Below are 27539 nucleotides of genomic sequence, written 5' to 3' on the forward strand. Positions count from 1 at the left end.
ATAAAATAACAGCCTGCTTTTTCTGTAGGGCTAGGGGCTTCCATGAACTAACTCAAATAGACATAGAGTTGATCTTAGCCAGAACACTGCAGGATAAAGGGCATCTTATAGCCATGTATGTTCAGGATGACATGGACCATAGATAGAATTAAGGAATACCTCCCTCTTTAGCTAGAATCCTACTCCTATTCCTCATCTGAGTCCTAATCTACCTTGAACAGAAGGAGGATATCTGGCTATGTGACATTCTTCTGAAGTGCAATTGCTGTTATTCACTGTGGAAATGCTAAAAATACTTCTTTGTGTGAGTTTGATAGGAGACCTTGTTATCCTTTCTAATGGTCTTGACCTATCTGGGCAAGGAGAACAGACTGCTTTATAGTTCTGGCTCCTCCCCAGCCTCACCTTTCAGATGGATGAATTTATAAGTAAATGTAAGGACCCTCTGGATCTCTGGCCAAGTAGACCTTTTCAGCCATGTGATAAAATTGAACCACACCACTACTATTGCTTCCTGGAAGCTGCCTCTTTTCAGTAGCTTTGGGTTGTGTGGATCAGTTGTGTTGATTTCATATTGTTGGCTGCATTTGTGATAAGAGAAAATTCTGGTCTACATCCTAAAAGGCAGCAGTTCCTCAAAGCTGGCCATCGTCAGTTTGTGATCGCTGACAAGTGCTGAACTCAGACTTGAGAGCTAGAGTTCCCATTTTCTCAGTGCAGCTTTTCTGTATCAAATCAGACCGTTGAGTTGTGCTTTATCCCAGCAATTTTAGGCAAAGGCCAATCATTTCATCTGTCCCTTGGGAATCCAGAGAATGAATCTAATATTGGACATGATCCAGATAATTCTGATGCTCCTTCTGTTTTCTGATATTTTTACCCAGAGTGCTATGGGATTTACCCTGGGACTGGAACCAGATTTTTCCCATTTAACCAGCTAATTTGGTATCTGGCTAGACATTTAGGGGTTCTCTTTTCGTCATTCTTTCAGATTGTGTCCTCTTGCCAATGTTCATCACTTGTGTGATGACAAATTTATGGTGTCTGCCAGTAGAGCAAGTTTATCATCAGGAAGAGTTTATCATCAGGAAGAACCAGATGATAGCAGAACAAGGCGCTATTTGGAAACAATCACTACTGGGGAAAAAAATAATACATCCAGATTTCAGAATATTGTTTAAATACAAATCCTATTAGCAGATGACTCTTCTAAAAGCAATTTGGATATTGTTCAGGCCTGAAGCAAAAGGAATTTAAGCATCTTCTGGGATAGAACTAGAGGGAATGGAGGACCATTGAGTGTGGAGCTTGATAGAGTACAGTGGAGGGTGAGAGATGGCTGGGCAGTGCGAGGGTATGAAGCATTGTCCTGTAGGACGGTGGTTTCCAAGTTAAAGACAACGATCCATGCATGGCAGAAGTTTAAATTCCAGGTCACCAAGGCAGACCTGACAGAGATCTTGTACCCTGAATACTTCCCCTTATTTCTGGACCCCACCCTACCCCACCACTAAAGGGACTACTCAAGCACTAGCATTACTTTATTTCATTTATGTTCTCCAGTTTTTAATAGAGGTAAATGAGTTTTTGGTCTCTTAGGATGGAGTTTCATGGTTTGGTTCGAGTTAAAGATTTTCACAGGTGCCTTTATTTTCCTTGAAATGCAATAGAATTGCCAAAGGCTGGGAAAGGCCTCTTGATGAGTTCCTTCCTTTACTTCTTCTTTTCTTCTCTTTTTTTTTTTTTTTAAACACAGTTACTCCTTGCTTTTGCTCCCCTAACACACCTTAATATAAGAGGTCATACAATTTTTAAATTGCCTGTTGGTTTCCCTTCACTCTACCATCCTCTATGCCCTAGAACTTCCTGTGCTAATGGGCTCCAGGACCATTGACAGCAGGCTCACACGGGTTGAAGAGCTCTGACTGATATTCACCTCCACCCAACCTTGCCACCCACTGTTAGCAGTCCTCAGGGAGCCAGATCTAGAGATCTTTTCTCTTCCTTCTTATTTCAGCAAAAATAAGGAAAAATAAGAATTATACTGGCACTTGGCCACCCCAGAAGTGCTCTTATGTCCGAGATCTTACTGCAGATTCATGCAGCTATCTTTCATTCCTGAAAGCTAGATGGGGGAAAACAAAACAGGTTACTGAAGTTCATGGTTAATCAATAAAGATAATGGCGGGGCCAGCCCCGTGGCTTAGCGGTTAAGTGCGCGTGCTCCGCTACTGGCGGCCCGGGTTCGGATCCCGGGTGCGCACCGACGTACCGCTTCTCTGGCCATGCTGAGGCCGCGTCCCACATACAGCAACTAGAAGGTTGTGCAACTATGACATACAACTATCTCCTGGGGCTTTGGGGGTAAAAAAGGAGGAGGATTGGCAATAGATGTTAGCTCAGAGCCGGTCTTCCTCAGCAAAAAGAGGAGGATTAGCATGGATGTCAGCTCAGGGCTGATCTTCCTCACAAAAAAATAAATGAATAAAGATAATGGCAATCATCTCTTTCAACTATTGTCCCATCAAGCCTCTTACCAGAGCTGCTAAGAAAGTATCAACATTTTCTAAAATGGCTGAAACTTTTTTTAATGAGGCCATAAGAAAAAAGGGGGGCATAGCATTTGCTGGGGGTTTTTTTGTTTTGGTTTGTTTTTTTTGGTCCTGATTATAAAAATTGTCTATAACCCCACTATATAGAATGTTAAGTTTTTATTTTTTATTTTTTTTAATTTTATTATTTTTTTTCCCCCAAAGCCCCAGTAAATAGTTGTATATCATAGCTGCACATCCTTCTAGTTGCTGTATGTGGGACGCGGTCTCAGCATGGCCGGAGAAGCGGTGCGTCGGTGCGCGCCTGGGATCCGAACCCAGGTCGCCAGCAGCAGAGCGCACGCACCTAAGCGCTAAGCCAAGGGGCCGGCCCCTAAGTTTTTAAAATATGGCCTTTTTTTTCCCATTCATAAAATTTTTATGAATTATTACATTTTATGAATTATTACAGACATTAGCATCATGTCTGTACTATTTTATAACTTGTTTTGAAATAACCATTTTCATGTTGTTTTTGAAAAAATCACTTTAATACTTGCTAATATGTTATATTATCCATCATATTAACAAATCCTCTATTGTTGATAATTTAAGTTATTAATAATTTTTCACAATAAAAATAATACTGTTTATCTTTGTACAAAATCTTGCCTCTTTGGTTCTTTGCTCTCTACGTAGCCTGTGCTTGCTTATACTTCCAACAATACTGTTGAGAACCTGCTTGGTTACCCCTCACCAACATTGGATATTAGCATAATTTACATTTTTTTGCCTATTTGGTAGAGAATAAGTTGTATCTCATTTAATTTGCATTTTTTTAAATTAGTGATAGATATTTTTACTTTTTTCTTCATGTTTTTATCTACACTTGTATATTTTACTATTTGTCTATTCATGTTCTTCACCCATTTTTCTGTTGGAGTCTGTCTTTCTCTTATTGATTTTGAAAAACTTCATATATTAAAGATATAACCCCTTTATTGTCTATGTTGCAAATAGTTTTTCTCAGTTTATTTTTATTTTACTTCTGTTACTTTTGTTTTTATTTCCTTAATTATTTCTCTTTTGCCTTTATGTTTACATAGGTCCAAAATCAGATAAATATCTAACTGTGTGCCAGTTATTCTTGGTCTCATTTTTTATTTTATGTACAGATATACCTCGTTTATTGCACTTTGCTTTATTGCGCTTTGCAGATATTGTGTTTTTTACAAGACCCTTCGCCACCAAAAAGGTTATGACTCACTGAAAGCTCAAATGATGGTTAGCATTTTTAGCAATAAAGTATGTTTTAATTAAGGTTTGTACTTGTTTTTTTAGACATAATGCTATTACATACTTAACAGACTACAATATAGTGTAAATGTAACTTCTATATGCCCTGGGAAACCAGAAAATTCATGTGACTCGCTTTATTGCGATATACTATCGTAGTGGTCTAGAACAGAACCTGCAATATCTCCAAGGTATGCCTGTACTGTAAAATGTGTGGAATTTATTTCAGTGACAACATTAGGTAGGAATCTGAATTGATTGTTTCTCCTATATAATCTAATTATTCCTGCAACATTAATTCCATAAAACGGTTGAAATCCATCCTTTCTAAACTGATTTGAAATGTCATCTTTATCATATGCAGAATTCTTCAATAGACTGTGTAAGGTCTTGTGTGGGGTTCTTCTATTTCCATTCGTCTGTTATTTATACTGTAATATTTTATTATTGCGATGTTATTATTAGCAGTTAGTGAAAGGCCTAGCTCCAAATTTGAAAAAAATTCAGTCAAAATTCCAAAGGGTTTTTTGGGGAGTGAACTTTACAATAATGTTAAAGTTCATCTGGAAGAATTAAGCCTTATTTTACCCATGTTTTAAAATCTTAGCAAGCCTTTTAGCAGAACTGCTAACAAGTTGTAAAATTGACTAATTTAAGTTTTCTCCTCTCCTTCTGCCCCAGCTTTCCCTGGGGCAAGGGACATGGGGAGTGTTCATTATTACAGAGATGGACCAGGGTTGGGAAGCAAGTGCCCTTAATACTGCCCCCAATTAATTGACTAATGAGACACTAATTGTGGCTGGAGGAGACATTGTCCCTGCAATGGTACTCATTTTCTTAAGACCAAACCAAGTGTGTCTTTCTAGACTAAGACATTGTGGTATCCATTCTGTTTGTGCAGAATTCTATAGAGGCTCAGTTCTTATACTTTGAAATTTTAATTTCTCTTTTTTTCCAACTTCTTCAATTTCATTTTTTGTACTAGAGATAATGGGGCATGCCCCACTTATGGAGTACTCCAAGATAAGATGTCAGCATTCTTTTCTGCTATTGACCTTGCATTTTGTCTCTCAATTCCATTGTCCCATTAATTTTATTTATTTAACAAACATTTATATAATGCTTGCTATGTACAAGCACTCTGCTAAGTGTTTTACATGCATTAACTTATTTAAAACTCAGAATAACCCTTTGAGGTAAATACTATTACCCCTGCCATAGAAAGTGGTGGCTAGGGTCATTTAACTTTGTGGGTATCTGGTATAGCGCTGAGAGTAAAAGGAGGGGCAAGGGAGATGGGAGGATCTGTAGGCCTAGCTGGATACTTTAACAGCTGCACCACTACCAAGTCTGTGAACTTGGGCAAATTAACCTCTCTAAGCCTTAACTATAAAATTAGGATAATGATAGTTCATGCTCATACGGTGGTTGTGAGCATTAAACAAAATGATTCCTGTAAAGTGCTTAGCATAGTGCTTGGCACATAGATACATCGTAAACATGAAAGTATTATTAGCTGTCAGGATCTATTTCTTCTCCATCATTCCCCCAAATATGTTAAGTTGTACAGAGCATACAGTACTGTTGTAGACCCTGCTTTCCTGTGTTTAGGACAGATCCAAGTGTTTATCTTATACAGTTGAAGGGTTTATGCTCCAGAGGTGAATACTGTAAAAATGGCAATAGATCAGAAGCCCTTTCTATAACCTTGGGTGAAGGAAATTGAAGGAACCTTGATTGAAGGTGATGTTGTATAATGGCTCCTGTATTTGGTTATATCACTCTCCTTGGGCGAGGGCTGCTATTCTCTTCCAGCACAAGGTTTGCAAGTAGTTAGTATGGCCGTTGTTACTCCTAATAGCGTAATCTCTCAACTTCATTGTATGTCAGCTTCCATCATGAAGGGTGACTTTCTTTTCTTCCCTTTTCCCTTATTATCACCACCACCATCATCCATTATTACTTACTACATGTCCTTCTCTTCCAGCTCTTTCAAAATAGGAGATAAAATGCCAGTCTTCATTTTGATAAACTATAACATACATCTCTATTCTCACTTTTTCTGTGCTCCTCATTCTCTGGACGTATTATTATATGGACTTGTTCCCAGAAGAGTCAGTGGAGATGTAAATGTTAAATTAATTTAGGAAATATGCCAATGTTGCACCCCCCAAAAGGTACACTGATATGCTATTCTAGAGTGCACTAAATCACTTTTTGCTTCAGTATTTTAAGTTTAAACAAATAAATGTATTAATAAAGTTTTATTGTCAGAGTGCATGTTCAGTCACCATTAGCGAGATAATAGCTTTAACAGAACTGCTGCACTCTTTCATACTGTGACACTATTGTATCTTTAATCCAGAGATGGTGAGTTCACTGCCTCTGGGACTTGAAGCACGTGGCCCCTGAACAGCAGTGTTTTGTGTGAGCTGTGAGTTCCAGGCTGCAAGCCTCCCATCCCAAAAGTCCCAAAGAGCAGGGCCTGTGGCAACTGTGGGGTTTTAGGTCACCCTTCTGTAAGGTAGATGGCCCTCTTTCCCAGTGATAGGGAGAGCTGCAGGGAAGCTAAGATACTAGGATGGTGTCAGTCAGACCATGCTGAGGCATCACCTGTTCTGTAAGAAAAAGCAAATAAAGGTTCATCTGTCGTATAACCGTTTCCCCTTTGGAATCATAGGTCTTTTTTAAACAGGGGAGTGAGGGGAACACTCAGAGACCTGAAAAGATTACTTCTTAGAACAAATAAGATGAGGAGACTTCTGAGTTGTGGCGCAGAAAGAAGAGGGGTGAGGGGTGAATACGTGCTTGGGGCCTGTCACTGGGGCTGACTGGGAGGCTGGCGCTGTGCTGGGAACTGCAGCCGTGCGGGGCAGTGCCTCGGAACAGGGGTGCTTTGCAATGTCCTCCACGGGCCACTCTGGGAAACAGGCTTTCTTTGCAGACAGGGTTTTTCCCATATAAGTCAGCTAACTTTTCTTGAATAGTTTTTATTCTGGGAAAGATGCTGGTAGATCATACCAAGAAGATAACTATTTCCATTGTGCTCTATTTTTGCCTTTTGACTATAAGCATTGAGCATAATTCTTTGGGATCTTCATCTTTTTCTTTTCTGTCTCCATTCTTTTTCTTTTACTACTACTAGCACCAGCACCACCATAACCCCCTTGCAGTTGACTAAGCAAGCCCTCTCTGCATTATTCTGCCTGCATGCAGTAAGGTGGGTGGAACAGAGCTTATGAGCCCTATTTTGTGGAGGCAGCTAATGACTTGCCCAGGGTCATTTAGCTACTAAATGGTGACACTGGAAACTAAACCCAGATCTCCAGTACTCTTTCTGCTGCCCGATGTGGGTGCCCTTCTTTCCCCTTCACTCCCTCTTGCCAACCCAGCCAATCTAGGAAGTAAAGAAGGTATAAAACAGTGAAAATCGTCATTTTATTATTTGGTTACTTGTATGGGTCACTATTTTGCAGGATTGTTTTAAAGAATGGTCATAGCTATATTTTACTCGCTTTAGAAGTCAGTGTCATGATTAATCTTAGTAGAGGCAAATAAATAAATAGCATCAAAACCCAAGATCTAAAGGTGGGCATTCCAATACGGTAGCTACTAGCTATGTGTGACCATTTGAATTTAAATGCAGCTAATTAAAATTAAATAAAATTAAAAATTCAGTCAGGGGCCGCCCCGTGGCTTGGCGGTTAAGTGCGCGCGCTCCGATGCTGGCGGCCCGGGTTCGGATCCCGGGCGCGCACCGACGCACCGCTTCTCCGGCCATGCTGAGGCCACGTCCCACATACAGCAACTAGAAGGATGTGCAGCTATGACATACAACTATCTAATGGGGCTTTGGGGGGAAAATAAATAAATAAATAAAATCTTTAAAAAAAAAAATAAAATAAAAAATAAAATAAAAATTCAGTCAGTCACACTAGCCACATTTCAAGTACTCAATTGCCATTTGTGGTCTGAGGTACTGAATTTTTTTATTTAATTTTAATTTATTCACATTTAAGTTTAAATAGTCACATGTAGCTGGTGACTACTGTAATGGACCATACAGATATCAAACATTTCCATCACTGGAGAAAGTTCTTTTGGATAGCACTGATCTAAAGGCTATAGCAAAAATACTGTGGTCTTCTGGCAAGTTGTGCCCGCTCTGCACAGGGGAGGACGACACGAATACTTCATGAGCCTTGCCTCCCAGTGACCTTCTCAGCTCATAGACAGCATGGCTTTGCTAAAAAAAAAAATACTGCCATGTGACTGCAGTAATCCGCAGCCAGTAAACAGCTGGGCAGGAGGGTTGCAAGAAAAACTGGCCTATTTTCGTGCACTGCAGAGTCCCGAGAAGGAAAACCTGAGACAGGAGGCAGTGGCGACACCTAGACCCACTTCCTAGTCTCTTTATTCATGACGCAGGCCACTTGCACATTTCCACTTAGATGCCTCACAAGTGCAAATTTCTCTTCTCAGCTACAGGCATCTTCAGGCCAGGCACTCTTTTTGACCCGAAAAAAGATCAAATATCCAGAGCCTCGTGGGTCTCAAGGCTGAAAGAAACCATTACTATTGGATGAATTCCAGATTTCACAACGAAACGTGGCTGCTTCTGAGAAATGGGAACGTGGAGATGTGTAGTGGGGCTCTCTATTGTAGCATACCCAAGGGGGTTTCAGTTCTCTGCCCCGTGTGTGTTACCCGACCTTTCATAGCGTTAAAGCTTGTCCTCCTTCCCTGTTCCCTTCATAATGACCTCCTAAAGTCCAAAATGCCTTTCAGAGTAGCTCTCAGAGGGAAGTGGCAGTTTTTCTGACTTCCCAATCTCCCACATCCAGAGAGATCCGTCATTGGCACTAATTTCAGGGGCAACAGAGAATATTTCGTCCAGTTCTCTTTCGTGCCTAGAGCATTGTGAGCATGCGATGACTGTTAACCACCACTGCTACTACTACTATTGTTATTATTAGACACTCACACTGAACAGGAAGGGAATTAACCTTCAGAGTGTTCTCTCTTAGCACTTCTGGGACACACTCTTAGGATCTGGTTCAGTAAGCTTCCATTTGGAGGGAGCAGGTAGTGAATCTCACACTGAGAATCCCTGCTTCAGAAAGCCTCTGAAGGTGAGAGCATATGGTATGGCTCAGGCATGCTGGGACAGAAAAAACTGAGGCTCAATTCTCCAGAATTACCAGGCCTTTCCTGTCACTCGTCAGACATAGCCCCCACCACTGGAGGGGTTTTCAGTTGTCAGGGTTCTTTGGTGCCTTTGTCTCCTATAAAGATGCTGACCTGTGGATACCTTCAGAAGGAGCAGGACTGCCTCTTGAAAGTGTCATTATGAGGTTTAGATTCATCTTTCTCCTTGCAGAGTCGCAAGTCCAGAGGGGATGTGTCATCTCCCCAGTACTGTTATAAACTGGGGTGGCCTCAGACATTCATAACTTGCACACCAGGAATTGCTAATCTAGGCTCTGCCACTTGAAGACCTAAAGACTGCAGGAAAAAAGAGGCCCTTTGTAATGAAATGACAGGTCACTATCTCTAAGTATTCATCTGAGCCATGGCCTTATCCTTCAGGTGTAGCTTTTAGATGCTTTCCATGTTAAAAGGTGAATGCCTCCAGAGTTGGCTCCTGGGGACCCCAGAGGGAATTAGCACATATTGTCAAGCCAGGCTGGCATACCTTCATCTACTCCTTGATCTGATTGTGTCAGGTGTTCTCAGCTTGGGGAAACTTGATAAGCCAGGGACATTCTCGGAAAGGACTCAGGCCAGGGCTTCAGGGCGGAGGTTCCCAAGAAGGTACCTGCCATCTGGCAGATGGACATCACTGATCATGGTCTCATGGTCTCCTCTCCGTTCCCAGTGTCCTCAAATCCAAGTTACATGTTTCGTTATCTCATTCTCCTTCCCTTTTAGGTCCCCAGATCTTTCTGAGTCTTTGTATTCGAAAGACAGATTCTGGTCTTAGATGATTCCAGCTCCTTGTAACCAAGACAGAATCTTGGTGCCTGTCATTGCAGGTAATATTCTGTTAAAGGATTTTTTTTTTTTGGCATAGCAAATCCAGAGCCATAATTGGACAAGTGTAATTGGAGTCATTTCTATTTAATACATGGATGAAAAAGTGGGTTTTAATTGAGCCTGTAAAAATGGGATTAATCACTGTTCACACAAGAACCAGAATATCATAACAGGAAAAATTCTTACAGAATGAAGTTTTTAAGGTTTTTGGGTAAAGGGGACTTTCCTCTTTTTATTTATGCTTCCATTAGGATTTTGAAGGCATGTCAGCGCACTGTTATTAACTCTAATAGCTTGCACATCGCAGCCAGTATGGTTTGGGGCCTTCTGGCTCTCAGGTTACCTGTGTAAATACAGGGATTCACTTCCCAGCTCTACCATTTGCTTAATAAAGAGCAAATGTGCAGAACCCGGCAGCAGCAGCCTGGCAGAGCAGTAATCTGAACAGGATAAACATGCTTCCTTTTTGTGTGATGCCCTCTTCCCATCCGCCTGCCAAGAGCAGGATATCAAATGAAGGGAAGGTTGCGGTTGGAGTCAGTAAAGTGAATGTCTAAGTGGCACCTGCTTCATTCAACAGATCTGCTTTCCTGGGGCCTCCCACTGCACATCTGCTCCTGACAAAGCCTCTTTTCTCCTTCTCTTGGTCAGACTGAGACCAAAGGCTCAGCAAGGAGACATATTGGTTTTGCTTTGTCAGCACAACTACCTGTGACATAATTACACCAAATCTTCATTATCAGAAAGGCCCCAATTTAGAGATTTTCAGAGCCTAAATGGGGTTTTCAAAGTGAAATTGATAAAAACATCTTTCCCATTGTAAAGCTAGCAATTGGATCTGAGAATCATTGAAGGGGTCTAAATATGGAAACTGAGACACTGCTCTGAGTGAGTCTACAAAGACCCTGCTATCAGATTGGCTCACTAAATAGGCGCGCAGCAATTCTTTTGACTTCACCCAACCCAGCCTCTCTATACTACTTGTAGCACTATAATGTATAGCCATACTATATTGTTCTCAAATGCTGAAAGTTTCTCACCTAGGGGTCTAGGGGCTGGGGGCTGTTAAAATAAGTTGATGGGATAGGGCAGCAAAGGAAAAAACATGTGATATAAATAAAGAAAATATATTTTAGGTGAATGCAGAGCATCCAATTTCAGATTGAGTGTCCATCTAAACAAAGGCAACTCTTACCTTGTTCTACAGTGTGTGTGCAACTAAAGCAGGTTTATGATGTGGAATTGGCTCACTGGAAGCTCTGGAAAAGTTTTAGAGCTGCACTCTGGCTATTTAAACTTTAATTAAAATCAAATAAAATTCCTCAAGTCACACTTGCCACATTTCAAGTGCTCTATAGCTACTATATTGGCAAGCGCACAAATAGAACATGTTCATCTTCACAGTGAGTTCTAGTGGACAGCACTGTTTTAGAGATTGGTCTAAACTTCTGGAAATGTCTTGACTGCTTAAGCAAGCCTTAGAGTTTCTATTTCAGCCTTATTGGAAGGGGAAAAGGAAATTTGCCTGAATGTTTTTGAAACTACTCCTTCCAGCCATCTTACTTAGACTGTGATCTTTATCTTTTCACCTTTAAAAATTTTTTTCCTCTAAGAATCTCATGTCCTTTTCCCACCCCCTGCACACCTCTCAAAAAAAATAAATAATGAGTTGTAACCGTGAGAAAGGACTTTAATTTTAGGAATGTCTACTTTCAGCTCGCATGCCCCTGGCCTTCCCTTCCTTAAGCTTTCACGGCCCCACTGTTTAACTGGAGAGTGTTTTCCTCATTAAACAGAGCTTCTGACTAACAAGAGGGCATATGAACACTCGGGCCAACAGCGTGTACATGAATTGTTCATTTTGTGCACAACATGGAGTATGGACAACACTCCTGGGGGTGGAACACTGAGCTGGTGGCACCTTCCATTTTCAGCAACTCTGGGGACCGAGGGCAGGATCTTTAATCTTGCTTCTTCCATTTGTCTGCCTCTAGTAGCTACTACATGGTGGTTTGGCTCCTGAGAGAAAACCTGTATGAAATAACAATACTGCCTCAAATTTAGATAGTATCTTTTATCCCAAGAACTTAAATCATGTAAATATAATGTTCCTTATCCTCATAGCAGCCCTGTGAGGCAGAAATAACCTGTCAGTTTTACAGTTGTAAATATAGTCAACTCTTAGTTGCTGCATGCAGATTATCTGTCATGCAGATTACTCGTGACACATTTAAAATCCTTGGACAGTTTCTCTAAGCAAGCCAACATAAGTCTGGACCATCTCCTCCACCCCCCACCCAGCTGCTGGGTACTTAAGGAATACAAATTAGTTTTCATATTAGCTTAAGGAAGACATAATTAGGAAAGTAAGTCTGCCACATGAAAAGCACATCATAAATTCCAGTTCAGAGGGGTAGTGTGGAGGAAATGACCTACCGTCCCTTTGGCTCAGCTAAGACCTGACTATAAGATCTGCTTTTATAAACATGTACCGTTAGCACTCAGCATGCTGGCATCTTAAACTGAAGGATTTGTGAAACCCTCCATGGGTGGGTGTCAGAGACGGCTTTGTACCCCAGGCACCAGGGTGTGCATGGGAAACAGTCTTCCTGTGGTTGCCCTTCCACAGCTCCTTCTAGTGGCCCATCATGCCCAGTGCTTTTTAAAAGTTCTCTGTTATTGTCAGGCCTCTGTATGGCAGACTGCCTGCTGGGAGTGAACGCTGACTAAGAATGCCGCAGGGGGGTCATCTGTGGGGAAAGAAGGAAGCAGCTGGTGGGTAGAGTAACTGAGAGGCTGCCCTTCCAGGCGCTGCATCCTGCATGGATGGTGGGATTCCTCTATTCCACAGTCCCTGTCACCTGGTCACCTAATGGTTTTAGTAACCATTGATGACTTTGTGTAGATCCATTATTTCACTAAGAGTTACAAACTGGTGATTTCTCTAGTGTTGTCTTTTCTTCTGCCTTATTAGCTGGAATTCTTTTATAAAGAACTTGTCCCCATTAACAATTTGGTTATCCTAAATACAGTCTAGATAGGAAAGGCAGGATAAATAGTTGATCAAAATGAAGTTTATTAAGATAGATTTCTGTCTATGTGACTATGAAACCCCAGCTATCAGTTTACCACTTTCCAATCTGCTGTCTTTAGATGTCTCATTGCCTAAAGCAAATTTAATTCTGCCCTTTATGTGCTCTTAGAAAGTTTTAGTGTGTGTTTGTTTTCTAAATGGTACTCTACAGATTGTTCTAAGTGAGGGGTTGAAAAGTCAGGAGAACATCTTTAGAAGCTTCTTTGCCTCGGTCTATCTCTGTTCAGAGAAGAGGCAAAGGCTGAATATGGGCATATTGGAGGGAGGAGGGGGCGCAGTCCTTGTACTAGGCTCTCTCCTTTTGTGCCTAAATTTTCCATAATGAAAAATTTGAAAATAATAACAAAAATAAATAAATCTCCATTCCTAACTCTGGGTAAATCCGGATTGGCCCTCGTATTCATTTCTACGCCTGACTATTTCCAACTCTTAGTTCGATGACTTTCTCCTGAGGTTTCTGTCATCTCAGCTCCACTTTCTGTTTAAAAATATCCACACTTCACATATTGCCCATACCCTGTGCGCTGGTCTGTAGTGGAGACCACTATGAGTCCACTGGTCTTTGGAGACCTTGAGTGTTGTTCCCACCCTTCTTCCCAGTGATTTTTTCTGGAAATTTACTAGGCACCTCCTGCCCTTTTTTGTATAGTCGGATCAGATGTCCTCCCAAGCACGTACATGTCCCACAGTTTTAGTCGAACACTTTTCTCTCCTGCCATTTTCAGTTTGAAGCCCTCTGGGTCAGATTAGCAGGCTTCGGAGTCAGCTTGTTCAACCCCACATTGGGAGCTCAGTGGTTCTGAACACTGAAGCACAAAACCCTGATTTCATTAATGTTCCTCGGTACGCCAATAATTTCAAGAGGAAATTGTGAAACTATATCTCGAAAATATGTTTTGAAATACATTTACTGGGCCGGCTCTGTGGCTTAGCGGTTAAGTGAGCGCGCTCTGATGCTGGCGGCCCGGGTTCGGATCCCGGGAGCGCCCGGAGGCACCACTTCTCCGTCCAACGCGAGGCCGAGTCCCGCGTACAGCAACTAGAAGGATGTGAACCTATGAAATACATTTACTAATAAAATAAAAAATGGATTCATTTTTAACATTTGGCTTATGGGGTGGGGACAAGAGTTTCCTGGTAGTCTGCAAAATCAGGCAAAGGACACAGTGACACTGTCCTAGCCAGACAGAGTCACTGCTATGAAAGTTATTCCAGAAAGTGGTTTTTCCAAGAGAGGCTTGAGATTGTCTAGCAAGAGGGGAGAAAACCTTAGATGCTGAGAAGTGCCTGTTACACCAAGGCACCTATGAGGCTGCTATTGGCTTCATGAGAATATTTAATACTTGCCAGATGTAATATATATTTTAATCTATAAATCCCTCGAATGTACCCAAAAGCCATGGACTTAGAAAACACGGAAAAGGAAGATTAAATGTCCCAGAATCAGCGAATATAACAGAAACAGAACCACTGGGAGAGAAATCTTTTTGTCTGTTTCCCCCTGTCTTACTACCATGAGGGTTACCTGCATCTCCTTTTCTTTGATATTGGCATTCTTTTCATGTCCTTCATTTTCTTGCCTTACGTCTGTCCTCTTTCCATCTGGTCCTTGTTGGTCATTCTCAGCCTCTTTATCTGCCGCCTGCCTACCGGACTAGCTTCTTCACCTGATTTCCTTTCACGTTCTCCCATTTCTATACTGCAACATACCATAATAGTGATTTTCCTTAGACATCAGTCATTGATGTAAGTTTTTTTCCAGGCCTACAAATAAGATTTTTTAAAGGACTTCATCCTGCCTGTCACCCCTAGAAACACCTATAGATACCTTGATGGCTCTTTAAAAACTGCAGAAGTTACTTAGGTAATATAATACATGGTTTCATTTCTTACTTATTCATTCCTATCCTTTCTAGTCACAGTCTTCCAGTTCCCCATTTAAGCCAGCATTTCCCTGATACATGTAGTTAGCTTTCATGTCCGTAAACTACAAAAGGCATTACATTGTAAATTTTTCCCTTGGGTTTTAAGGATTATTTCTCTTCTACCAACTTTGTGTTTTATTTGATGATTTATTTGTTTAGCTCTCTATTTTTCTCTCACAACCATCAATATTTCTCTTCCAACTAAAGATATTTCCGTGACCAACTTGGAAAGCCTTTGGGCTAAAAGATTCAGTTACAGCAAACAACAATTCCCAAAGGTTTCCCAGATTGTGAGGGCAAATGAAAGGCCCATTCTTCCTCAGGCCGTCTGTCCTGCTCTATCTTGTCCGTGGGGTGGGGTGGAGGAGGGCAGTCTGTGGTTCTGGGTGACCCGATCAGACCTGCTACTCTGTCTCTGCTGGGCTCGAGCGTATGTTATTAGTTTCTGCAGGGGTTTAGAAATTTATCAGAGTGATGACATCATATCATACTGTCCCTGATCGTATATTTAACATTCTTAATATTGATTAATGGTTTAGCCTGGATCATTGATTTACCAGTGCACTGAACCGGCAGCTACTTCATATGTGTCACGGTGCAGTTCCAGTGCCAGTTCTGATCATGGCTGCATTTCACAAAGGAAGTGCCCCACCAGTCCATCTGCCCTGATTTCATGGCTGTTATCTCTGATCTTTACATCTTTGAAGGACTTTGGCAAATGATGTGCTTCCTGGCAGGAGCAAATTGCTGCTGAAAGGAGATCTGTGCTGTCTCTGCTTTCCTTTCTGTTTCCCCAGAGCTTTCCTCTAACATCTGTGACCCCAACCAGACTTCATCAAACCTCTTATTCAAAGTCATCTTTGAAAAGTAACTATTTATTGTATACCTACTGTGTGCCAGGCACTGTGCCAGACTTTACCAAGGCGGCACATCTAGTTCTCAATGACCCTGTGAGATTAGTAATTGCCATTTTACACATGAGGAAAGTGAGGCTCACAAGCCGTTAAGTGTCAGAGCCAGGTTTCACACATAGGTCTTTCTGTCTGGGAAGAATTAATGGAAATAAAACAGCTATTTTACTCTCACATGAAATGCACCTGAACTAACATAGAACATTTGGCTGCACTACCTTAAGAGTGTTGTTGTGGACGAAATCCTACTTTACTCAGGAGCAGAGTAAAAGGCTTCAAGGCTCTTCAGTCTGCAGAGGTCAAGGCTAATAAGAATGTAACCAAGTTTCTGAAATCACGAAGAACATGATCTATTGTCACATTTAATTGTTAAGCACCTACTGTGTTCAAGTTGTTCAGTATTCAGAGACATAGTCCTATCAACAATCTAAGTAAGCAGATTTATACAGAGAGAAACAGTAACTACTTGGAAACAGGTTTGCACAAGAGCTGGTGCCAAATCAGTGGTGAAGGCAGTAAAATCACAGGCAGGAGAGAACCCAGGGGGCTATTCTATCTGGGGTAACTGTGTGAAAGATGTGGAAATTGTTGGGAAAACAGGACTTAGATTGGCAGGGGATAATTCTAGGCAGAGGGATCTGCTCTGAGCAAATAGAGGTGGCGATTAGGGTACACTTGTTAGTGCCATTGAGCCGATTCCGACTACCAGTGACCCTGTCTACAGTAGAGCACAACCCTACCGCCTCTTTTGCGCCATCCTCTCACGTTCCAGTGCTACATCAGACAATGCTTCGCCACTATTCATAGAGTTTTCATGGCCAATTTTTTCGGAATTGGGGGCAAGGCCCTTCTTCCTAGTTTGTCTTAGTCTGGAAGCTCCACTGAAACCTGTCCACAACAGGTGACTCTGCTGGTATTTGAAATACAGTTGGCTTAGGTTTCAGCATCACAGCAACACGTAGCCACCACAATCTGACAACCGTGGTGTGGTTCCCTGACCGGGAAACGAATCTGGGCCATGGCAGTGAGAGCAATGAATCTTAACCACTAGACCACCAGGGCTGGCTAGGGTACACTGAGGGAACAAGTATGGTTGTAATGAAGGGATAATGTAGAGTATTTGTAAGAAGGGCTGGTATAATCCCTCAACTATTAGGTATTTGGACTTTATTTTTCCCATAGTAGAAAGCCATCAAAAATTGGAGTTGTTTTTTCTTTTGTTTTTGTTTTTTGTGGGGGGTTTTTTGGTGGATGGGTGGCCATTGCCAAACAATATTTCAGGAAGATTTAGCTAACTGTGATATATAGACTTATTCATCAAATCTCAGAATACTAAAGGAAGTTATTCTTGGGAAAAATAAATGAATTCCCCTAAGTAAATAAATTGCATTTCTACACATACACACGTGTGTGTGTGTGTGTGTGTGTGCGTGTTCCATTACATAGTAGGTAAGTGATGAAACTCATTACCTCGGGAGAGGTCAGGAATAGAGTAGATCAGCTCATGAATGATAAATCCACAGAGTGTGCAAGCCTGTGACCCTAACCTTTCAAGTTACTCTCATTGGCGCCCATGGTCTACCGCAAAGCCTCTCCTAGTGCCACCATCAGAAACAGATCACTATAAAACCTCATGGCCTCCTGTTTTGCAGAAAACAAGGCCAAGCCCCTTAACGTAAGCAAATGGTTACTTATATTAGAAGACAAGGCCAAGCTTATGAGTAGATGGTGTTACCCGCCACCCATGTAATATGACTTGAGTGGCTCAAAGACGAACCTCTGTCCAAAAGTATTTTCACTATCACTTATTAATGCCTTAATCTTAAATACCACTACTAGAAATAGATTATTTTGAGTCTTGAAAGAAATTGGGGGGAGGAGAACAGTTAAGAGTCCCCCATTACTGTACCTATAAAATTTTAAAGTATAAATATCCTCCAACTAGGAAATCATGCTCCTTGGGTATTTATCCTTGCATTTGTGAAAAACTGTGTATACATTTGGCATAATAGCAAAAGATTGGAAACCCAAGGTGTATGTCATCAGAGCACTGGTTAATCAAAATCAAGCACCTCCATACAACTGGAATGCTCTGCAGCCACTAAAAAAATAAAGCCGCTCTCTTTGTACTTGTAAGGAAAGGTCTCCCAAATAGCAAGGTGCAGAGGAGTATGAATAGAATGCATTGTTTGAGTGGGGAAAAGACACAGACACACACATACACATTTCAGATGCACAGACAATCTTGGGTAGACTGTAGGCCACCCAAGAAGCTGGCTGGCCACAGTAGTTACCTCTGGGAGGGAGATTTACTTTTTCCTACTGTCTACCCCTTTTGTACCTTTTTTTACTTCATCCTCTGTGTGTTAACTATTTTTCAAAGTTAAGTCCCTGTTAAAATAGAGATTCTCCTGAAAGGGGGGAAACTAAGCGACTGATGAACACTCTGTGAGGAATGATGCCCCGCCCCTGATGAGAGGAGCCGGCCCCTCAAAGAATGGACCCTGTGTGGGGTCTCCCTTGAGCAGTCAGAGCAGAAGGCTGGCCACCTTGGAGGTCAGCCTCACCGTGCGTCCTCCCCCAGAGGGCATTTGACTTGCAGGAAGGAAGGATATTGGACGAGGAGTGTGTGAGTTGTGTCAGAGCTGGCCTGGGGATCTGAATTTTCAGAGCATGTCTCCATATCCCTCACCTCATGTGGAAGTTTTAGAAGATCCCTCTGGCTGCTGTGTGGAGAATAGACTGCAGTGGAGCATGGGCTGAAGCAGGGCGATTACACAGGGAGCTAAATGTAGTCCAGGCAAAAGACGATAGGAGTTTGTCCAGGGAGGCAGCAATAGAAGTGGCTGAATGCTAGGTTATCTTTGAATGGCGAGTTGACAGGATTTGCTGATGTATTGCATGTGAAGTCAAAGATGACTTCAAAGTTTTTGGCCTAAGCAACTGGAAGGATGTAATTGCCACTTACTGAGATGGGAGAAGACTGGGAGGAGTATCTTTGACCATTTGGGCTCAAGAAGGATACCCAACTAGGAGAGAAATAGAGGAGGGTCAGGTCTCTCTCTCTTTTACAGGGAAATGTGGTTCTGGAGCCAGCAGTTCCTCCAGGGATTTTGGTCTGACTACTGTTTGACAAGGAAATCCTTGTGCTGAGACCTGAAGCTGCTGAGTTGCCTTTGCCCTCTTTTTCCATTTTGGCCAATTCTATAAACTTTACCAAGAAGCCTGAGAGGAGAGGCAGCAGTGAGCCCAAAGATAGTCCTCTCCCTTCAATGCCCCTGCTGGCCATAGTGTTCAATGATAAGGGCATTCTGGTGCATGGAAAGGCTCCCAGATGAAGAGCCTGGACCTGGCTTTACCAAAACTCAGTCATCTTGGGGGGAAAATATCACTCAGTCTCTGTTGGTCCATGTTTAATTTTTTTTTTTAATAAACGTTTTACCTGTTTACCTTTGAGTTTAAAGAGAAAGAAAGGGGCTTGGATTTACTAAACTGAATGAACTCTAAGGTTTCTTATAGCTTTGAAATATTGGGGTACTAAAGATTGGAGTATGTGCCTTTATGATAAGCCCACGGTTCTGCCAAAGGAGCTTGCCTATCATTTGTGAAAGGGAAGAACACCTGCCCTGCCTACTCCTCCAGGGTCTTAGCAGAAATCAAATAATATGCAGTGGCTGTGAGAGGGCTTTGAAAAGTGCTATACAAATGCCAAGAGAGTCTTACTGCTAGAATTATACAGGGTCTCTCTGAAAAAAACAAAAAGGGGAACTTCAAGCCCTTAAAGTAGAATGTGAAGGGCTTCCTGTTGCTTAATCAATCAAAATGACCCAGAATACAAGCTTAGATTAACATACGCCTTCTAGATTAGGGCTAATCAGGGGCAGGCTGAGCAGATGCGAGGACAATCCCAGCCTGATTACTGTACCTCAGCATTTAATCATCTCTCTTCCAAGGGCAGCCGGCCGGACTTAGTGCGTGCTGGTGTCCAAGCCTCCAGTCCCCTCCCCCTTTCCCTTGCCATGGACATAAAGGCTGCTAGATCAGAGACACTGAGACGATTTAATCTAATCCCATGTCAAAATGGCTGTGTTGTGAAAGAGAGATTCTAAAATCCCCACAATGCGATGGTAATGCATTTATTTAAGATGGAGGTAGACTGAAAATGCATGTAGAAAATAATGGAATTGGGATTTCAAGGCATTTGAGGTTATGAAATGACCTCTGTATATGGAATTTCTCCCTCTGAAAAGCTTTTCAGATGTGCAGTCGCTGTCACCCGTTATTCACTCTGAGACAGCTTTGCGTAGGAGTCATTTCATCACCCAGTTGTAGAGGCCAAATTAACCCTTCCTTGTTTGCGAGGTGAAGTACAAAAGGTGAAGTCTTACAAAATGGTTTTATTTGGATGAGTCCTGAATGTAGTTTTTATGTTACTGTTTTCTGGGCTGGGAGCTCTCATTCTGAAACAGCTAATCATCCTAAGACCCCACCCCCACCCCCTTCAATCACTCAGTCCCTGGGAGGGACACCTGTGAAATCTCAGAAGGCAGGTTTCATTCATGAGTGTGGAAAACACTTATTGAGCACTAACTGATTGCTAGGGACTCACAGATGGAGACTCTGTCCCTCCATTAGGGAATTTATAGTCTCCTTGGAGACAAGACATGCAAACAATGGTAATGAATATGACCATTGCCTCCGTGGAGGCCAGTACAAAGTGCTGTGGGACCTGGGGAGAAGAGGAGCTAAGACAGAGGAGAGATTGGAGGTGACTATTGAAGGAAGAATGGGAGGCCATTCAAGAAACAAGCTGGAGACAGTCATTCCAGGCAGAAGTAATGGTGTATGCAGGTCATGGAGGCATGTGTGTACAGAGAACTTCAGTCAAGTAGTTCCCCTGACTGGAGTGTAAAGTGGGTGGGGATTCGTGGATCACAGGCTGCACTGAACAACAGGGGCTGACATGAAGGCTTTAAATACCTGCAAAGGGATTTGGACTTTATATCCCACGGGCCACTGGAAAGCACTGAAGAATTGTAAAAGAGGGCAAGATCAGTTGTGTTCAGGAGATTGTTCTGGTTATAGCGGTCTCAGCCAATATATATTTTTGCATTTGAACTGTTCTCCATTTTATTCTGGGACAAATCTTCCCTGATACTAAAAACTATTTTAACAACAGTGTTGGACATGGACCCACATCATAGGAAACCAAACATATCATAAACCAGGTGAAAGAGGTTTAATTCTGACAATTCTTTAAGTTTCTATCCACCCCAGCCCTAACCCAGGATGGTTGCTCACAGTTAGAAGAATCTCCCTGCTCACAGTAGTCACTGTATTTGTAAAGTGTGTCACTTGTTCCCCAGGTTTGGAGGGTCTAGAACTGAATCAAGCCCAGAAACAAGAGCAGTGAAATGAGACTGATTTTTGCTTCTGGTTTTGGTTGCTGTTTGCTAGCATGTGGGTTCTTGGGAGGATTACACAGGTGTCTTGGCTTTGCCACTGGGCATTTGAGGTTACTTCATTAACTTTGCCTGTTTTCATCAGAAGAGAGGGTGAAAGTGATGAAGATCATGATAAATTGGGGTGATTGAAGGGGTCGTATGGCTTTCACATATACTCAGGCTCATGCCTAGAGTCTAGAGTCTGGGGAGTAAGGCCCAGCTGCACGTTGGTTGAGCCAGCAATAGACTCCCTTGGCTTGTTGCCTTGGAGGCTATGTTGATGCCGACTGATGGCACACCTTGTACCTCAAAGTGTGGGGAAAAGAACATGAACCAGAGCCAGGAGCCCTCAGTCAAGTGGGAAGGCCTATCCACCTGCATCAACTGGGCCAAGCCAGATTATGCACTACTGTCCCAGTGCTTACTGAGAATCCAGAGGCCACTCTTGCTATTGACTGGGGCTAGGATGGGGCAGGCTTCAAGAGGAGGGACAACTGAACCGGCTTTTAAAGGGGAAGGCGTGGGGAGCGAGAGAATTCCAGGTTGCAAACAACTTGAGCAAAGGCCCACCGAAAGGAGTGTGACCAACATGTTGAGGAACTAAGACTGGTCCAGGGTGGTGCCCAGAGTGCAGGGTGCCTGTAGGGAAGTGAGGGAGATGAGACTGGAAAGGCAGACCAGGGCAGATCACGAGAGGTCTTGAATACCATGCCAAACATTTGAACTTCATTATAGGCTTTGGGAACTTTTTCAACATCATGGAATTTGAAAAGTCTGAGATCAGGGGAGTGACATGTTATAGAAAGATAACTCTGGTGGCAGGGAAGGGTGAACTGAAAGAGGGATTGATTAGAGACATTTAAGAGCCATTTGCAAAGGTCTAGATGAAAGAAATTGAACCCCACAGCCTTCTGAAGCCAGTGCCTGGCCCCTCAGCCAGCTGTCCTCCCAGCCTCGTGTGCGAGTGTGAGCTGGCCTCCTTTCTTCTCTTTTCAGGCCCCAGCATCTCGAGTGTGAGAGGTGGTGGGCTGTACCTTCCATTCCCAATAACATGCACCAGGGTGAGCCTGGATTTCCAAAAATGACTGTCATCAAAACAAAACATAGAGGCCTGTTTCATGTTGCATCATCACATACTTATTCCTAAACTGGCAACATTTACCTCTAGAAAACAGTTAGATACAATTTAACATTGTAAAAAGAATATTTTATGTTTGATTTTTTTGCCTTAGAAAATATTCTGATGACATCTATTTTTTAGATTCATTTTTATTTTCATCAAATCAATATATGGTTTTAAATGTCAAAAAGGACTAAAAGTCCTTTTTCAAAAGAAGACTACCCCAGAGGCAACACTTCATATTCTTTTTTCTGGTGTGTATCTTTACTGGTCTACATATTAGTCTTATATCATTATTTCTTTTTTTTTTTTTTTTTTTTTTTTGGAGAGAAAGATCAGCCCTGAGCTAACATCCAATGCCAGTCCTCCTCTTTTTTGCTGAGGAAGATTGGCCCTGGGCTAACATCCATTTTCCTCTACTTTATACGGGATGCTGCCACAGCATGGCTTGACAGACGGTGCGTCGGTGCTCGCCTGGGATTGGAACCCATGAACCCCGGGCCGCCGAAGCAGAGTGCAAGCACTTAACTGCTGCGCCACCGGGCCGGCCCCATATATCGTTATTTCTTGAGACATTATCACAATTTTTTGATAACTCAGTTTTTATGTTTATATTATTATAACCACATAAAAATTGTTCACTGCCAAGATGAGTGTATTATAATTATTATGGTTAATACTTGCTTTTTCTCCTACTTTTTAAGTAGTAATCACCGGTTCTACCCAATTCTGGAAAACCCGCCTCAGTACCCTTTCCCGTGTAGTCGTGCCCTTTCTCTCTGTCTGTCCTCCTCTCAGACTCACTGCACAGCCCTTGTCCTGGGCCCCTTGTCCTGCCCTAGACCTCTCTACAGTGGATTCTCTGTCTCCTAGATCCCATGGCCACTTCTTTCTTCGTTTTCTCTCTCATTTCCATGGAGCACGTCCTTTAGAGCTTCCTAAGAAAGTGTGCATGGGGTGGCCAATGTTTAGAGCCCTTACAAGTCTGAAGATGTCTTTATTCTGCCCCCACACTTAATTGATGTGAGTCTCATTTCATGGTCTGGATACAGAATTCTAGGCTGAAAGCATTTTCTTTCAGACATTTGAAGGCATTGCTCCATCATCTTCTATCCTCCAGGCTTGCTTTTGAGAAGTCCAACAATATTATGATTCCTAGTTCTTTGTATATGACTTTTCTTTTTCCTTTCTGGAATCTTTTGAGATCTTTGCTTTATCCCTGGTGTTCTGCAGTTTTGCAAAGATGTGTCTTAGTGTCTCGATCTTTTTTCGTCTGTTGTGCTGGGCATGTAGTGGGTCTTTTCTATCTGAAACTCATGTTTTTCATTTCTAGAAATTTACTTACAATGTGTCTGATAATTTTCCTACTCTCTATTTATTCTATTCTCTCTGGAATTCTCTTTTATCAGAGGTTGGACCTCTTTAGTCTCATATTTTCACTCCTGCTTTCTATCTTTTAATCTTTTCTTTTCTACTCTCTGGAAGATTTCCTTGACTTGACTTCTGATCTTTCTTCAGAATGTATTTCATCTATGTGATTTTTTATTTTAAAATTTTTCTCATATTCCTTTTTAATAAAAGCATCCCATTTTTATGATACAAATCTCTTTTATCTTTGAAGATATTAGAATTCTGGGACATTTGTTTTTGTTTTCTTCTGCTCCCCACGTTGTCTGCTCCCTCTGAGTTCCCTAAGAGACACTGAAATGCTGGTTGTCAGGGTGCTGCTGGGCAAAGCTTAGGTGACCTGTCGGCCTCAGGGTAAGTATTAGCACAGCAGACCAGAGTTTTCATCGTCTCCCCTGGCCTCCCCACCCAACTAATATCACTATAGGTCTTTTCTTGGGTCTCTCCAGGTCAGTTTCTCAGTACAGTAGATGAACTTCAGATGTCCTGTCAACAAAGGTCTAGGTGTTGGCTTGGTGGGACCTGCTGGTCCAATCAGTTGAAGACAAACTTTCAGTTAATTCCTATTTTCGGTCTCATCCCCTCTTTCTGCAGTAGCGGGGCCTCCACGTCCTGAGCCCTCTATGGACACAGAAGTTACAGCTTCTGCTTCCCTGATAAGTCAGAACCACTTTAAATTTGCTTTGCATCTTTCAGAAATATGTTGACATCCCTCATTTATATCCTTTTTTTCCTCCTTCACTATAATTTTAGTTTTAGGAGGAAGAAGAGTTTGATATGTGCATTTATTCTGTCTTACTTAATTGGAAATACGTTTTTTTAATGTCGTATAAAAGCATCAACTTTCCTTTCTTTGTGTAGAACTATCCTTTTACTGTGAAATAATAGTGATATTAGGAAGTAGGTAGCGTCTTTTTTTTTAAGTTGACCCCAAAGTGTATTTTAAAATTTTAATGGTCTATAGAATCTAAAATCAGAAAACTAATGAACAAGGCTTTATTTTTTTTAAATAAGCTGCCTCTAAAGGGAGAGACAGTAGCCAGAAGACAGGATAGGATTGAGGGAGAAGTTTCTTCAAGCTGAGAGAAACTTGACCATAGGCAGAGAAAGAGAGTTGAAGAAATTAGTGTAGCAGAACATCAAAGAAAATTAATGGTGGCCTTTCCTAGAGGAAGAAGGCAGGCAGAAGGGATGGGCTTGGGGGGAGGAGGATTCATACCGGATGGACCTATGCTTCCTAAAGTTGGAGGCAAGTTGGGGAGGCCCTGACCTGAGGATGTTTCCACAGTTTCTCCAAACTTTTCTCTTGATAGTCTGTTTTAAAGAATTAAAATGGGGTGAGAAAAGGGAAGTATTTGTGCCTGGACAGTGGGTATGCAATTATTTGGGGCTGCAGACAGTGACATCTGAAGGGCTGCAGACAGTGACATCTGAAGGGCTGGAGACGGTTGCCCTGTCCAGCCAGCATCTGGGAAGCTGAGCCCGATCCCCACCAATGATCTCCCCTTTGTCTCCCCAGGACTGGTCCAGATCCCTGTGAGCATGTACCAGACTGTGGTAACCAGCCTTGCCCAGGGCAATGGGCCGGTGCAGGTGGCCATGGCCCCTGTGACCACCAGGATATCGGACAGCACAGTCACCATGGACGGCCAGGCTGTGGAGGTGGTGACATTGGAACAGTGACATGCAGCCATATCGTGGCATGGTTTTCTAGTCTACTCCAAAATTTTTTACACGTTTGCAGAGGTGCAATCAAATGGAATTAAGTCTCTCGACTTTGGAAGAAAAGTTTTGTTAACCTTTTTTTTAAAAAGGAAGAAAGGCAGCGGATTTTGGAATTGCATTTTTTAAAGCACCACTCTTGATTTTCTGGGATTGGTGGAGTAAAATACTGCGTTGTCAATTCCACTGTCCCGAAAAAGCCAAATTGTGGCAGGACTTCTTTCTGCAGAAACATGTGTGTATACTTATGTGTGTGTATGTGTGAGTGTGAATATGTGTATGTGTACATATGGATATACACATTTACATATATATAAAGTATATATATATGTGTATATATATATATATATGTATATGAAACCCGCACGGAATTATCTGTATGAAATCAAGGTGAGCTGTGGAAACAATAATTCACCCAGTTTAGTGGGTGTAGGGTACGTGGCCAGACACAGTCACCCGGTTTTTGTTCATACCAGGGTCATGCGTTGAGCTACTGACAAACTCAGGCGGAGGTGACCATGCCCTTCACCAAAGCTGCCTCCCAGTGGCCACCCACAACTCTCCCTGCTGGACTCACCTGAGGAAGGAGGTCCCAGAACGGGGTGGGGTCCAGAAATTGTGTTTGCAAGGTCCAGGGGCCTCGTGGTCTGGCAGCTGAGACACTCCTCCAGCTGGCCCAGGTGCTGACCTTGCCACAGGCAGGTGAATGTCCTTAAAGCTCCCAGGCAGAGACAAGAGGGTTTTCCTCCGCCTCCCATCTCCTCCCCTTCCCAGGAAACCTTCTTGATCTCATGACTATTCAAATGTTGCTTTAGTTTTAAGGTCAGTCCTGAATTGATCATGTATATGAACTGAAGGTAACAGAAGTATTAAGGGTTTGAGGAGTGTGTGCGCGTTAAGTGTGCTTGTGCGTGTGTCCGTGGGGTGGGGCATGTGGGAAGGGGAGTGGAAGGGGTTGGAAGGGGAAAGGAAAGAGGGAGAGAAAAATCTTCCAAGACCAGAGTACACCAACGGGAGCAATTTTCTCCTTTCCTGTAACTTTCTGTAGCTTAACAGAAGAGCCTGAAACTGACAGGGGCACCTGGCTTGAGGAAGGTTAGCCAACACACTGGGGCCTTAGAAGAGAAGAGGACCGAGGGTGTTTCCTGCGCTCCTGGATCAGGCCCTGTTTCAGAAGGGACCCTGCAGTTTTCCCAGGTGTGCATCCTGGTGGGCCCAGGCCCCGCACGGCTTCCTCCTCGCAGGTGTTGATTGGTCTGGGTGTTCTTTGTAACTATTAAATTCTGTGATTTCTCAGCTGCAAGCCTGTAGTCTCCAGTGGCTAACTTCACCTGACTTTTCGACAGGCCAAATCTCTGCTCCTTGAGTACAGGGATAATTCTCCTTCCTCCTCCCAGGCCCCTCATGTGTGATAGCGTATTTAACGTGTTTTTTTTTTTTAATGCGACATTAAAAGATTCTTCATGTCTTGCTCAGCCTTTGAGAAAAGTTTCAGATTCTTGTATTTGCTTGTTTTATATAAAACTATCCAATGTTCTTTGTATGTTTTTTCCTGTACGTAATGGGGGGAGGGAAGGGAAATTTACTTAAACAGTCCTAGTTCTACAATTTGTTATTTTTTTAATTATTATTTTTTATCATCATTGTGAAGCTGTCCAGGGGCTTTAAAGTCCGTGTTCCTTTGTGGTGAAATAACCTCCTAATAGTTGAAGAAATTGCCAAGAAGAAAAAGAAAAGCAAAACCCGAGTAGCAGAGCATGGATTCTGTGTTGTTTTCCATTCTGTCTTTTACTGCCTCATTCAATAAATAGTTAAAAATGTGGCAACAGGAAGTGGAACTGTTCATCTCTGTAGGAGCACTTGGCCTCTTAGGAACTCTCTTTTGGGGTGACTTGTTCTGCTTTGGAAAAGGTGCTTGTACTCCAGCTCAGTGGTCTAAACCATGCTCCTGGGCGTTGGAGAGCTCTATAAGGATAGTGCCAACCCCAGTCAGGGCCTCCTGCCTGTCCCCCAGCACCAGAGCAGCTCCACTGAGTCTGTTTTATAAAATGCT

At 42.4% G+C, this 27539-nt stretch overlaps 1 protein-coding gene across 6 annotated transcripts in view; it reads left to right on the forward strand.

Annotated features, from left to right (window-relative positions):
* The window catches only part of NRF1 (nuclear respiratory factor 1), a 130736-nt gene extending 103428 nt beyond the window's left edge, over window positions 1–27308 (forward strand). For 4 of the 6 annotated variants that reach the window (XM_004418692.3, XM_087430604.1, XM_087430591.1 and 1 more), the window contains one exon: window positions 25284–27308. In XM_004418692.3, the coding sequence (XP_004418749.1) occupies window positions 25284–25447 (164 nt within the window). In that variant the 3' untranslated portion in view covers window positions 25448–27308. Of the gene's footprint in view, window positions 1–9758; window positions 9863–25283 lie in introns of all 6 variants that reach the window. The other 2 variants (XR_015552176.1, XM_014784897.2) reach the window with 2 other exon arrangements.
* Window positions 27309–27539: the final 231 nt, after the last annotated feature.

Source organism: Ceratotherium simum, chromosome 1 (assembly GCF_057802395.1).
Source record: "Ceratotherium simum simum isolate JZ-2026a chromosome 1, ASM5780239v1, whole genome shotgun sequence".
NCBI classification, from domain to species: domain Eukaryota; kingdom Metazoa; phylum Chordata; class Mammalia; order Perissodactyla; family Rhinocerotidae; genus Ceratotherium; species Ceratotherium simum.